The sequence below is a fragment of the Mesoplodon densirostris genome, chromosome 2 (genome assembly GCF_025265405.1).
Source record: "Mesoplodon densirostris isolate mMesDen1 chromosome 2, mMesDen1 primary haplotype, whole genome shotgun sequence".
Lineage (NCBI taxonomy): Eukaryota > Metazoa > Chordata > Mammalia > Artiodactyla > Ziphiidae > Mesoplodon > Mesoplodon densirostris.
In genome coordinates, this window is record NC_082662.1 from 138611253 (window position 1) to 138620657 (window position 9405).

The 9405-nt window shown below is 57.6% G+C and overlaps 1 protein-coding gene and 1 pseudogene across 1 annotated transcript; both read left to right on the forward strand.

Moving 5' to 3' along the window:
• Positions 1–874: 874 nt before the first annotated feature.
• Positions 875–3606, forward strand: LOC132476325 (NUT family member 2G-like). The gene is made up of 3 exons (XM_060078210.1): positions 875–995; positions 1800–2514; positions 3474–3606. The coding sequence occupies exons 1-3, from the start codon at positions 875–877 to the stop codon at positions 3604–3606; spliced, it is 969 nt and encodes a 322-aa protein (XP_059934193.1).
• Positions 3607–3892: 286 nt separating this feature from the next.
• LOC132476333 (NUT family member 2G-like) lies at positions 3893–7381 on the forward strand (annotated as a pseudogene).
• The last annotated feature ends 2024 nt before the right edge of the window (positions 7382–9405 follow it).

A 9405-nucleotide genomic window follows, 5' to 3' on the forward strand; every position in this document is an offset into this window, starting at 1 on the left:
ACCTGGGGAGACTGGGGAGCCTGAAGAAACCTGAGACTGCCCTGGGGAGGAGGGGTCGTTGGAGGTGGATCAAGAGGAATTGCCCTGGCTATGGAGAAAGGATGGCAGCAGACAGTTTGATTCTTTCTAGAAGGGAGACAAGCCACTTTGAAACGTGTGTGTAAGGATGTGTGTGATGTCCTGGTGGTGACACAGGGAGGGTCATGAGGAAAGCCTAGAGCTGTATTGTGTTCCTGAGGCACCTGAAGCTTGCCTCACCATATCTTTCAAAGGGATTTAAACAGGAGCATACTGTATCTCAGGGGGCCGTGGGGAGAGATGGTCTTGGTGAGAAAACTATTCAATGGGGCTGTGTGTGGCCAGAGCTGCAGTGAAGTGTCCTCTCCGAGAGCTAGGCAGGGGGTTACTCTAACTGCCGCAGCCCACACCTGGTCCACTCCTCCCAGCCCAGAGCTCACTTCTCAGTTCAGGTAACTGTTGCCTTGGATTCAACAGGGGATGGGCAACCGTTACGTGTAACTTCAGGCAACAGAGGGCTCAGGTTCTGAGTTGCTCTGAATTGTTCTTCCTTTTGTGGAATGGCAGTACTTCAGACCTACTTCATCTTGTCCAGTATCTCATGGTGGACCCTCAGGCTGCCTTGAGAGGAAGAGTTTGTTCCTATTTCATGTCACTCCTTCATGGACAGGGAACAGATGTGGAGTGGGGTTGGTTCGGGTGGAATGTCTATGAAGGCTGCTTCCTCTTTTCAAGGGGGAAGGAGTGTAGCCCAGGATCAGGCAGATGATCTTCTGTGTTACTGTTAAACGTCCTATGACATCTGTTCTGGTTCGTTAGGTGCACCGTGGTGTGTACCTTGTTCTCCTGAACGGGGATGTGTTTCAGACAACTTGATCACCATGGCATCTGGCTTATGCCTGCATCTCAGATTGTCTCTCCGTTATTGGGAGCTGGAAGGGAAAGGACCACAGGCGGTCTGTACTCCCACGACCAATGTAACATGACAATTCCCTGGCCCTTGTTTAATCCTCTGCAGCCATCACTGGCTGTGAAATGACAGAATCTAAGGGACACGTGCCTACTTCTGAGACCACCCCAAGCCCCTAGGAACAGAACTCCTGACTGATGACAGTGACTCTGGGCACTGGGGAGGGGGTGGCAGGACCTGGCCCATGTTACGTATCTGCTGTGGGTTGTTCTGAGATGCAGGTGCTTTCTGGGCCAGTGTCATGGGTTTGTATCAGGATTCCATTAGAGATATTTTCCAGCATTTTGTTTTGTTTTGTGAGGCTAGGAAAGAAAGAGGGGGTTTATACTGAGCATCAGGAAAAGGAGGACTGAGGAGGAGGTGGGGCCCTAATATTTCACACAGTGCCTGTCCACAAAGGGCCTTTGGGGGCCTAGAACTTACCTTGCAGAAGGCCCCTACCTGCTAGTACGCCGGCCGAGGGGCATTTCTCACAGAGCGGATGTCCACACAGCTCCAGGTCTTGGGAGACAGCCTGTGAGGCTTAGGTGCCAGGGTGTGCCTTAGGGAGGCTCTCCAAGTGAGTTCTTGCTGAGGCAATTTCTTCTTGGCAGGCAGGGGTCAGGGAGCTTGGTGGATGGGCGTGGGGTCACCAGTGGAATAATTCTCAACTGGAGGTCAGGGCATGAAAATCACTTGAAGACATTTGCACGCTGCAGTTTCCCCTGTCCAAGTGTCTCTCATCTGTGATTTACACTCTGATGCCGCAGAAAGCCTCAGTCCCACTTGCCCATTCTCCTCCTCCATTCACTCCTTTCCTTTGCCTCAACAGCATCTGCAGTGCTGGGAACGGATGTCCCCATGAACCCCGGTGCCTCCTTGTCTACTTTCACGGCAGTGTCCTTTCCTCCACCCATTCCTGGCGCCCAGCACCGGCCCCCCTGGGAGCAGCACCTGCCACCTCTCATCGCCCCCGCATTCCCTCCTGGCAGCGGCCTGCTGCTGCCGGCTTTCCCCAGGATGCCTTTGGTGGCTAACGGTGGCTGTGGCCCCCGTGCCCCTGGGGCTTGCAACTTCACTGTCCGAGTCAGGTCACAAGGGAGGCCAGTGCAGGCCCCCCAGACTCCGACGTTTATCGTTCCTCAGGGCCCCCTCAACTGGAGCGCTCCAGGGGCCCTCAGCGGGAGTGCTGCATGTCCTGCACCCATATTCTTAGCCACCCCTGCGATGGAGACCATTGTGACTGCTCCAGCTGTTGGAGTTACTCAGGCTGGCAGGGGAGGCTGGACCCCAGGCTTTCCTCCTCAAGCTCCACCACCAGCTGCCCAGATGGCCCCTAACATTCGCCCGGTGAACTCTGGGCCATGGCCACACGGCACTTCCAGGGAGGGCAGCCTGGACACCAACCAGCCCTACGCCTCGCAGGAGGACTGCTCGAACCACCAGAGCGTGTACAGTAACTTCCGACGGTGGCAGCGCCTCAAGCCACTGGCCCGGAGACACCTTCCCCAGAGTCCTGATGCGGAAGCTCTTTCCTGCTTTCTCATGTGAGTGAACGCTCCGGGGGTCGTGAGCTTATCGGAGCTCTTAGATAAAGAGGAACTGGGGATGGACTCGCAGGTTAGGTTTCTAGGGATCCTGGAAGCAAGGTGTGAGGGCGATGTCCATGCCATGGGAAGGCACATTGTCGGCCATACGGGCGAGCCTGCCAGTCCCTGACATCATGACTGAAATGTGCCTTATCTCGACTGACCCCACCCCCCTGTGAGTCTAGCCAGCTTGTTCTTCCATGATTCTCAATGTCATATGGCCTGACGACTTGCAGTCAGAGAGGGTCGTGGTGTACGTTGAGGAGCCAAGGAGTGGATGCCACACTCTCCTGTGCTGCCGTCTCCTTTCATACAGGACTTGAGTGTACATGGCCGGGGGAGGTCACTTCGGAGGAGGGGGAGGAGGGCGGGGCCCCGGAGTGTGCTTAATGCACGCCTGGACTTCGTTGTTGTGGAGACTTCCAGTAGGAACAGGGTGATGGTAGAGCTCTCCTAAGGGCGTGGGCTCTCTCCCGCTAGATTTGTGAGCCTGGCAGGCATTTCCATCCTAAACCTGCGGTCCCTCGTAAAAAGGGGACAATCACACTTCACTCAGAGGACCGTGCAGAAGACTCCTTGGGCTAATCTATGAAGTGTGAGCAGATTGCCTGGCACATGCCACGCCTCACTGATGATAGTGATTTTTATTATGAAAAGGCAGCCTTGAAGAGGAAAAGAGCTCCCCAAGGCACAGTGTCCCAGCTCTGGCCTGGGAGTGGATGGTCATCCTCGAGGGAGTGTGAGGCGGTGACGGCCGTAGCCGGGAAGGCTTGTCTCTGCCACGTCCCAGACACCTGCCTCTCACCCTCCTGTGGCTCAGTCATGCTGTGTTGAGTGATGTGTGGTCCACATTGGCGGGTGGGGTCAGGCAGGTGGGGGCTGACCTGGGCACGGAGACTGACCCCGAGTGCTTACAGCCCAGCGCTTCGATCCCTGGCCCACCTGAAGCCGACCATGAAGCTGGAGGAGGGACTGTGCAGGGCCGTGCAGGAATGGCAGCACATTAGCAACTCTGACCGGATGATCTACTACGAGATGGCGCAAAAGTGAGTCAGCGTCCTGGGCCCAGGGGCTGCGTGGAGGGTGAGGCGAGTGGGTGAGGGCAGGGTCTGGCCGTGGGGGTGCTCATCAGAGAGGACAAAGGAGAAGGGCTGTCGCTCGGAACAGGGACCCCGCAGCCCAGAGGCCCTACAGTCCTCCAGAAACCCCTCCCTCACCTTGAGAGTTTGGGTCTTCTGTCCTTCCTCCACCAGGAGCTCTGCCCTCCCCTGACATGAAGGTCTCAGGACGGGGCAGGGTGAAGCTGTGAGTCCAGTAGGGGTCCAACTCCGGCCATATGGGCTGGGCCGGGGAAAGAGCTCCACCCGCCAGCCTGCTGCTTCCTTCATGGTGGCTGACGGCGGCCACTGACATAGATTTGGGACCCCCTCTCCTCATGAAAAGTGGCCTGAGTGGGTACCCTGGCATCCCTGAAGGGGCTGGGGAAGCCAGCTGTCGTCAGCCCAAAGGTCTCTGGACCTTCCAGTGTTTGCTCCACGGTAATCCCCTTGGTTTAAGAAACAAAACCAAACAAACAAGCGCCTCTCAGAGGAAAGGAAGGCCTGTCCTCTAAGCTCAGCATCCACATCGTCCAGCTTGTCCTGAGCCCTGTCTCCAGGTCTATGTTCCAGGACTCTCAGTCCCAACCCAGGGTCCTGGATTCGGGCAAGGACCCCTGTGGGGAACACATGCCTGTTCCAGACTCTGGCTGTCAGCCCTTCATGTGGCTCTGGATGGGGGGCATGAGGAGGGTGCCCCCTGGGTCAGCCACGTGTCCCGTTGACCTGGTTCAATGCAGCGACCTGGCTCTATGCTGTTGAATGCTCTCCAGTGCTGGTGAGGCAGGAAGGGTCCCAGATCTTGTATCAGTTCCAGGAGCAGCTCTCTGCTGTGGACAGCACCTTGCAGGGCCTTGACAGCGCCAAGGCACATCCTCTCCCAATCCCTCATTCTTGGCTGCCTTTGTTGGGCTCCAGAACCCAGGCCATTTTCTCAGGGTGGCCTGTGCCTCCGTCACCCCCCAGGTTCACGGAATTTGAGGCCGAGGAGGAGATGCAGATTCAGCAGTTGCAGTGGATGCAGTGCACGCAGGGCCTGCCTCCTCCAGCCCCACCGAAGCTGGATCCTCGGGGGCCCCCAGCCCCGAAAGTGGGCCTTCAGCCAGCCACCCAGGTTCCCACTGGAGTTGAACGCACAGGTAACAGGGGCCTAGGGTTGGCCACTGTTCCCATGTGGATCATTTTCCTTCAAGACAGGGGCACTGGTCTTTCAAGCAAAACAGCCACCGAGGCGGGGGGTGCGGGGGTGGGGTGTCAGATGCCCTTTGTCACTACGGGGTATTGACTTGGTCAATTTTGTAACTTCTCTCACACCTCCCTGTCAAAGGACTGCACACCAAGTCTGCCTAAGAAGTGGGCTTGATGGGGACACCCCTGGAAAATTGGAGGTTCCCCACTTCCTTACATGTGACTCTCTTAGATGCCCCCCTTACCTCCCCCCTCCAACTGTGCATGAGGTTTCAGGTGGCCCTGAACCCCCACACCCACATCAATGTCCCCCAACAATGCCCTCACCAGCGTGCGCTCGGTGGTCAGGAGGTGGACCGGGAGCCCCTCACCTTCCTTCCCTTCCTCCTGCTCTGCCTCAGCCTGTGCTCCCAGGATGTCCGGCCCCAGCGCCCAGCCCTCCCACCCGAAGCCACACAGGTCCCAGCGACCCCCGGAGCCCAAGGCACCCGAGGAGATTCCACCTGAGGCTGTGAGGGAGTATATGGACATCATGGAGGCGCTGGTGGGGCCCGTCCACTCAGCCACAGGCGACTCAGATGGAGAAAGGGGAGAGGACGGAAATGAGATGCAGCAGGAAGAGGACGGCACCTACTCGGACCCGGATCTCTTAAACTACATTGACAAGCTGTGTTCCCAGGAGGACTTTGTCACCAAAGTAGGCTAGGCCTGGAGACTGGGGTCTACAAGATGCCAGGGCATGGAACACTCAGCACCCAAGATCTGGGTTCTGCTCAGGCCGTTGGGACTTAAGCTCAGCTCCTTGTTCCTGAGCCTGGTGTTAGGGGAGGTTTACGCAGATGTTTGTGTGTATATGTTTGTGTCTATCTGTGTGTATGCCTTTGTGTCTGTGTTTGTGCCTCTGTATATGTGCTCTTTTGTGTGTGACTGTGTATGTGCATGTGTGCGTGTGCGTGTGTGTGTGTGTGTGTGTGTGTGTGTGCTGACCATCCCTGCCTTGTGGAGGAGAGTGGGGTGGGTCTCTGCTTTTCACTTTCCCTCCTGGTCTTCTTGCCTCACAGGCCACTCCTGGCCAAGGATGCTCACAGCCTCTTCTTTCTGTTCTAGGTGGAGGCAGTCATTCACCCTGGATTCCTGGCATATTTGCTTTCCCCAGACCCACAGCTGGATCTCTTGGCCCTGGAGAAGGAGCTGGAGCAGGAGGAAGGGCTCACCCCCGAAGAAGTGAGTCAGGGGAGGGAGAGGGACACTCAGGGAGCCAGGGGACCCCACGGGAGGGGGAACCCAGGTGATCCAGGGAACAGAGGAACCCAGATGACCCAGGGGAGCCAGAGGAGGGAGGGATCCCCGGTAGAACAGGGGACACAAGAGACACCCAGGAAGACCAGGGCACGGAGGGACCCCAGTGAACAGGGGAGAGGTAGGGCCCCAGAACAGGAGGGCCACATAGCACTGTCCATCCCTCCCCTGCCTGGGACGCCTGGCATGGGGAAGGGCCCGTTTTGGGGTGGGTGCAGTGCAGGGTGAAAGGAAGGAGAGGATGGGCATCCGGGAGGGGTGGGAAAGACACAAAGCTGGGAATCAGGTGCAGGAGGATGGCAGGACTGCCACAGTGTCTGTATTTGGATTCGAGTCCTGGGGTCGCCCGTCCCCTCCTCCCCCCCAGGGCCATTGTCCCACTGCCCAGTGCTCCTCCTCTCACACGTGTGTGTGGAGTCGTCACTGTCCTCCTCCCTCCTACCAGCTGGTGCAGAAACGACTCCTGGCCTTGAAAGAGGACGACGGTGTGCGGGCAGCCCCGAGTCAACAGTGCACCCGGAATGCGCTCAGGTCCTTCTGAGTCTGACGCCAGCCAAGGTGCCCACAGGCACGACCAAGACCCCCATCTAGGGGTCAGTGATGAAGCCTGCCCACCAGAGATTGATTCTGAGGCTCTTCATAGGCTCATCCAAACAGACACTGACCTGTGTAGGCCCAAAGTCTTTGTTCCCTGTCGAGGACATCAGGAGGTCTCTCCATTCCGGGCCGGACGGCCCTCCCCTCCCCAGGATCAAAGGCGCACTGGCCCTCTCCTGGGACCCAGGGATGCATCTCTTCTCAGAGAGGCCTCTCCTGTTCGGGAGGCCCGAGGGCCCAGGGACGGGTCCAGTGAGGACGAGGAGGAGCTCTCCAGCCTGGCCTTCCTCTCTGGCTCTCTGCAGAGCCTGCTGCCTTTCTGGCTGTCCCAGAGTCCTGTGCATGCCTCAGGCCTGGCCTCCCCTGGAGGTTGGGGGGCCCAGAGTGCTCCTTAGGCCCCCTCCTCTCAGAGAAGAGGCCTCAGCCCAGCTCCACCAGCCGCTCCCAAGTCGAGGAAGTGGGCTCTGTGTGGACGCCCAGCCGCTGCTGAGAAGCTGCCCATCCCCGGGGCTGGCCTCGGCGTCTCTGGGAGGCCAGCCTTGGCTCTGGGGCTGGCTCACCCCTCACAGACCAGAAAGAGAAAACGTGACCCGTTTGTCACAGAGAAGCGTGGGTGGAGGAAGAAGCAGCACTGCAGCCAGTAGGGAACAGCTGGGCCAGCCCTCCAGGGGAGCCTAGGGCTCCTCCTCCTCCCAGTGCTGATCCTGGATGATGTGGGGGGAAGGGAGGGTGGGCAGGACCACCAGGGTGGGGAGGGGGAGCGGGATTGTGGGGGGTTAGGGAGGTGGGGGAGGTGGGTGTGGCCAGGTGTGGGTGGGAGGAGGACCTTTGGAGTGATGTATGTAAATTGTGAACAAAGATCGTTTTCGTGGGAAATGCTCTCAGGCCACTGTCATCTTGTTGGTGTTGAGCTGCTCCACAGAGAGCGATCCTGAGAGGAAGGAAGGATGAGGGAGGTCACAGGAGCTCTGGATCTACAGGTGGCCACACCTTTCCTCCACATAGACAAGGACTCCTCAGGCTGCTCCTGGGAACGCACAGCTCTCACTTGCCCCAGGGACCCCCTCATCATGCCCTTCTCTAACGCCTGCTTGGCTAGGGCCCTTCTGGGGCACCTGTACCATCTGCTGCATCCCTGAACCTTCTGGGGAGGCAGAGCTGCTTTTGTGCCTTTCCGCCCTCTGGACACTCACCAGTTTCTAGGATGGAGCCTGGAGACAGCCCTTGTCATTATGGAGCTTCTCTCTGCTTCCCTGAAGTGGCCAGGCGACGGCGCTGGGATGACCCTCCGCTCATCCAGGGTTTCCTGTGTGGGTGGCCTGACCAGAGAGGAAAAATCTTGGCCATGGGGACAGGACTGTCTGCCTCATCGTAGCGGGAGCATCCTCTAGTCCCACTGGGATTATTGCAATGTGGAGAGTGGTGGAGGCCGCTACCTCTTAATCCTAATGAGGGTGCTACAAGGGGAATGGGTGTGGGGAAATTCATGGGGCACCCGTTAAAGGTGTGTATAAGGGAAAGGACAGTTGGGCCCCTTTGTGGAACTTGTGGGATTTCTGTGCAGCAGCATCTCGTTCAACTGAGGGAGGAGGACCCATCTGGCTGTGGCTGTGGGGACTGGCGTTAGGGGCCTACGGGTCTGCAAAGACACCCCAGAACTACTGTCCCTTCCCTTTCCACCCATGGTTGGACATGTGTGTGTATTGGTATCAACACTGGTTTGTATCCCCATAGAAAACAGATCCTCCTAACAAACTATGACCACGTTTCACAAGAACAGCTTGCTCACAGGGGCAGCAGGGGGTGGGAGAGGTGTCTGTGGCCCCAGATCTGAGTGGGAGCTGGGATCCATGCTGAGGAGTGTGGAGGCCTCAGTCACCGTCCTGTGGGTGCCGGCAGAGACTTCGAATCATCAGAGCAGGGGAAATGACCCGCTCATTAGAGTGAGAGGAGCAAACAACGAGGGGCAGGGAGTAGACCCCTGCTGTCTCCCAGAAGTGCCTCCCCTCCCAGTCTGCTTAGCCTCTGTCACAGCCTGTGCTGGCCCACCTCTGAAGCCCCTTCCTCCTAAAGCACTGAGATGCTCTGATCTTTTATGGACCTGCCCTGGGCCTCACCCCCCTTCCCTGCTGGCCAAAGGCTCTTCTCCTGCTTCTGAATTCTGATTCCTTCCCCAGGACCCAGGCAGGTGTTAGGACAACAGAGACTCCCTGAACATGACCCCTACACCACCAGCATGCAATACTGGGGCCGCAGGCTTTCACAGGTGGCCTGACTCTCTGCTGGACCCTGCAAAGAGCCTGGAGAAGAAAGGGGCTCATGTCTCTCCACCTCCACAGAATCTGTAGGTCAGCCTCACAGGTCCTTCTCTGTCCAGGTGGGCAGCACATATGTGCTCCCAGCCCTCCCTGACCCTTTGTGAAAGAAAGTTTTTGCAGCTTAGTAGTCTGATAGTAGTCAAGGTGTCTCAGGGCTTGTTCCTTTTGAAGCCCTACAGGAGAATCTGTTTCCTTTCCCTTTCTGTCTTCTAGAAGCTGCCTGCATTCCTTGGAATTAGTCCCTTCTTCCATCTTCAAAGTGCATCACTTTAATCTCTGCTTCCCTCATCACATGGTCTCTCCAACTCTGACTCTTCCTGTGGCCCTCCTATACAGCTCTTTGTGTTTAT

Bases quoted from the DNA above. Each gene is read 5' to 3' on its own strand.
- LOC132476325 (XM_060078210.1), top strand. From the start codon at position 875: ATGTGTTTCAGACAACTTGATCACCATGGCATCTGGCTTATGCCTGCA. The intron at 996-1,799 runs GTAACATGACAA...TTGCCTCAACAG, and splicing joins TCTGTACTCCCACGACCAAT to CATCTGCAGTGCTGGGAACG. The intron at 2,515-3,473 runs GTGAGTGAACGC...GAGTGCTTACAG, and splicing joins GCTCTTTCCTGCTTTCTCAT to CCCAGCGCTTCGATCCCTGG.